This window comes from Austrofundulus limnaeus, unplaced genomic scaffold, assembly GCF_001266775.1.
Source record: "Austrofundulus limnaeus strain Quisiro unplaced genomic scaffold, Austrofundulus_limnaeus-1.0 Scaffold128, whole genome shotgun sequence".
NCBI lineage: Eukaryota > Metazoa > Chordata > Actinopteri > Cyprinodontiformes > Rivulidae > Austrofundulus > Austrofundulus limnaeus.
The window spans coordinates 692,190-695,795 of record NW_013952530.1 but is presented as its reverse complement, the minus strand read 5'-3'; the positions used below and the strand labels follow the sequence as shown (position 1 = coordinate 695,795).

Below are 3,606 nucleotides of genomic sequence, written 5' to 3'. Positions count from 1 at the left end.
GTAGAGTCCTGGCCTGATGATGAGTGTAAAGTGCAGAGTCTTAACCTGAAGATGAGTGTAAAGTGCAGAGTCTTAACCTGAAGATGAGTGTAAAGTGCAGAGTCTTAACCTGAAGATGAGTGTAAACTGCAGAGTCCTGGCCTGAAGATGAGTGTAAGCTGTAGAGTCCTGGCCTGAAGATGAGTGTAAGCTGTAGAGTCCTGGCCTGATGATGAGTGTAAACTGTAGAGTCCTGGCCTGATGATGAGTGTAAGCTGTAGAGTCCTGGCCTGATGATGAGTGTAAGCTGTAGAGTCCTGGCCTGATGATGAGTGTAAGCTGCAGAGTCTTAACCTGATGATGAGTGTAAACTGCAGAGTCTTAACCTGAAGATGAGTGTAAACTGCAGAGTCCTGGCCTGTAGATGTAGCTTGTCTGTGTTGTCTCATTCTTTTCAACAGTGACTGTTTTTGTTTCCCCGATTTATAACTGATCACAGTCCTCCTGACACTTAGCATACACGACATTATTCTGTGCAGGGGAACTGGATCTTTGGGGTGAACCTGATCAGTTCTGTGTCTCCTGTGTCTTTGTTTGCTGATARATGCCAGATTCTGTGTTTTTCTGTATCTATTAAGTTCTATTTGTGCATTCAGGCTGAAGGAGAACTGTCTTCTCTGAAAGTCAGTCGGGTTCCCATGGTCACTGCTGGGGGCACACCGGTCTTCCTGCCCCTCAGCAGAGAAGACCAAGCYGGGCAGATGAACCACCACTTGCCTGTTATCATCCTGGAGCCCTCTGGACTCGTCCACCCTCCCATCATCACCGGTGAGACAAAAGCACCGATTCACACTGGCGTACGTTTGTCACAGAGCTCTGTGATTGTATCGTGTGGCCCCTGCAACACTTAGACAACTTATGAAAAGTTTGGAGACCTCTATGTTGAAGATGGGACAAAAAAAATTAACTGGAAGCCTTTTTAGGCATGTGCATACTGTAATGCTAACAAATTGATCAAATATCTAACTTTTATTAGTAATTTAATGGAAAAAAAGTCGTCTAAAATGTTCTAATGTGATGGGACCTTAAGGCAGCAAAAACTAAAATAAGAAACGTCCTGATGCATCTCAGTAATCCAGGTAAAAAATCAAAAAGAAATAAAATTGTTTCTTTTTGTTCTTTTTAAAATAAGAAACCAATCATTTTGCTTCAGTTACTGATCTGACGACTGTATGAAGGGAATAAAAATAATCAAATGTAAAATGTTTGAGTTTATGAAGCAATAAAGCCTTTTAATATGGTTTGAAATATTAGAGCACCATCCAGTGGTGACATTTATAAAATTCTTAWTTTTTTTCTTGTTTTTGTCACATACCTGCTACTATATATATATTCATACGCTTACAAGGAAATATGAATTTATTTGACACAGTCGGGGCAACTTTAACGTCTTTTGGATTCTTTTCCCTGTCTTTGAGCAGTTCCAGGTCTGGAATCGGTACCGTTGCAGTTTGCGCCACAGTTAGACCACCTTTCTCCAGGTGGCGTTCAGTCCCACAAGCCTCTGAGCAGGACGCGCTCAGAACCCCTTCCCCAGAGCCCCCACACCCTGCACACGCAACTCCTTCATCAACAGCACAGCGCACAAATACTGGAGAGGCTCAAGCAGCAGACTCCCCTGGGCAAGGTAATGTTACTCTCAGTGGGTTATTATTAATTAATTACAAAAGAAAAAACATTTATGGGTTAAAAATTTCAAAGGTGAARATATGTATTATTTTTAGCTAAGATTTTTATACGAGTTTTTAGTTTTTATTTTCGCCAAAGTAAATCAGTTTTGGTTTTTAAGATAATGAATGTTTTTTTGTTGTTGTTGCATGTGTTGTGCTTACAGCTGATGTCGAAGTCCAGTGAGAAGCCCAGGCTGCATCAGATCCCCTCTGAGGAAATGGATTCCGAGGACGGCGGCGGGACGTCGCCCACGGACCAGACCTATCACAGCAGAGCGAGGGCAGAGTCCCTCAGGGAGGCGGAGCCGACTGGATCCAAGACCCACGAAGAGCTGAACCTGCAACACGCGCTCATACTTAACCAGGTTTGAAAGCTGCAGTTTTTTATTCTTTACACACACAAAGACACAGACGCAGGGAAGTGTGGTACAAATGTTCCACTTCTGTCCTGTAGGTGGCAGCCTGACTCCTGCTCAGACATAATTATTACTGTTTATTTTACTTTAATGTTTGTCTAAGAAAATCCTTTTAAAGTGATAGTTTTTCTCAAACCTTCTTTGTCATTAACCTAAATCTTATGCCTACTTTAAAAGTTGGCACRCTCCTTGAGTTTTTCCACACTTTGTCACATTACAAACACAAACTTCAACATGCTGTGAATGGATTTKACATGATAGACGAACACGAAGCAATGCATAATGGTGAAGTGAAAGCAAAAATGATGCGTGGGTTTAAATTTCTCTACAGATAAAATGTGCGGCGTGCGTTTATATCAAATGCAATCAATTACCTTCAGAATTTGATGTCTAACGCTCAACAAAGCTTTTTGTTTTTCTTGCGTAGTCTTTGTTATGGGAGCAGCAGAAGCAGCTGCAGGAGTTGCACCAACACATGAAGAACCTGGCAGTTCCTGTGTTACGCAGCGGCGGTGGTRTTGCTTGTGGTTTAGGCGTTCATCGCCCCCTGTCGCGTACGCAGTCATCCCCWGCCTCCACCTCCCTCACCCTGCCTGAGAAAACCCTGAGCCTGGCCCCTCAGGACCCCAGCAGCAAACCACGCTTCACCACCGGTGAGTCACACAAGCTTATAGAGGGTTTTTCTTTTTTTTATTTATGTTTTTTTGTGAAATAAGTCTCATTTATAGGAGGTGCTTCTAAAAAAGGTGAACACAGAATCATTGCACAAAGAGATATAAAATAAATACTGTACAGAGCCACCAACAGATACTGAAAAGATTTTGCAGGTAAAATAAAAACAACAGGCTGCGTTAGTTTTGGACCCAGCTTGAGTGGCCATAAGAGCTGGATGTTGTTATCCTGGCCCAATTCTAGTTTCCCTTCACTGCTCCGTCTGGGGTTTCTCCCATAGACAAGGATTTCTCCATTAGGTTTTCAACCGGGTCAATCAGCCAACAGAAGGAGGAGTTGTGAACGCTGCACCGTTTTAGTTTGCCTGTAGTTTAGCAATGGCAGCGGAGGAAGTGAATGAAGCCAGTCTGTGTTGATAAGGCTAACGCATTAAATAGATTTTGCCTCACAAAGCCTGCAAAACTCATTTACAGCCGTCTCCTCCAGCTTGATACTTCTCTCCTCCCAGTAAGGGATGGTTGTYTACACCRGTTAGCTTCTTAGCTTAGCTTCCTTCGCTGTCCAGCTGGCGCACTACGTACATCCCGACCAAACGTTAGCGATTGGGTAAATCAGATCCAATCGTTTTAAACTTCAACAGAGGCCACGCCTCCAGCAAGAAACCTCTTCTCAATAGATGAGGTTCTAGACCCTCTGTGCGAAGCAGAGTTGTAAAGTAACTAAGTACAAATACTTTCTTACTGTACTTAAGTAGAAATCGTGGTTATCTGTACTTTACTTGAGTAATTATTTTTCAGCATACTTTTTAC

The 3,606-nt window shown here is 42.7% G+C and overlaps 1 protein-coding gene across 1 annotated transcript in view; it reads left to right on the top strand.

Annotated features, from left to right (window-relative positions):
• Positions 1–3,606, top strand: part of hdac7a (histone deacetylase 7a) — a gene marked incomplete at both ends in the record, with an annotated part of 48,041 nt that overhangs the window by 42,203 nt on the left and 2,232 nt on the right. The window contains 4 exon segments of the mRNA XM_014015359.1: positions 636–807; positions 1,461–1,666; positions 1,874–2,074; positions 2,553–2,778. Coding sequence (XP_013870813.1) covers positions 636–807; positions 1,461–1,666; positions 1,874–2,074; positions 2,553–2,778 — 805 coding nt within the window.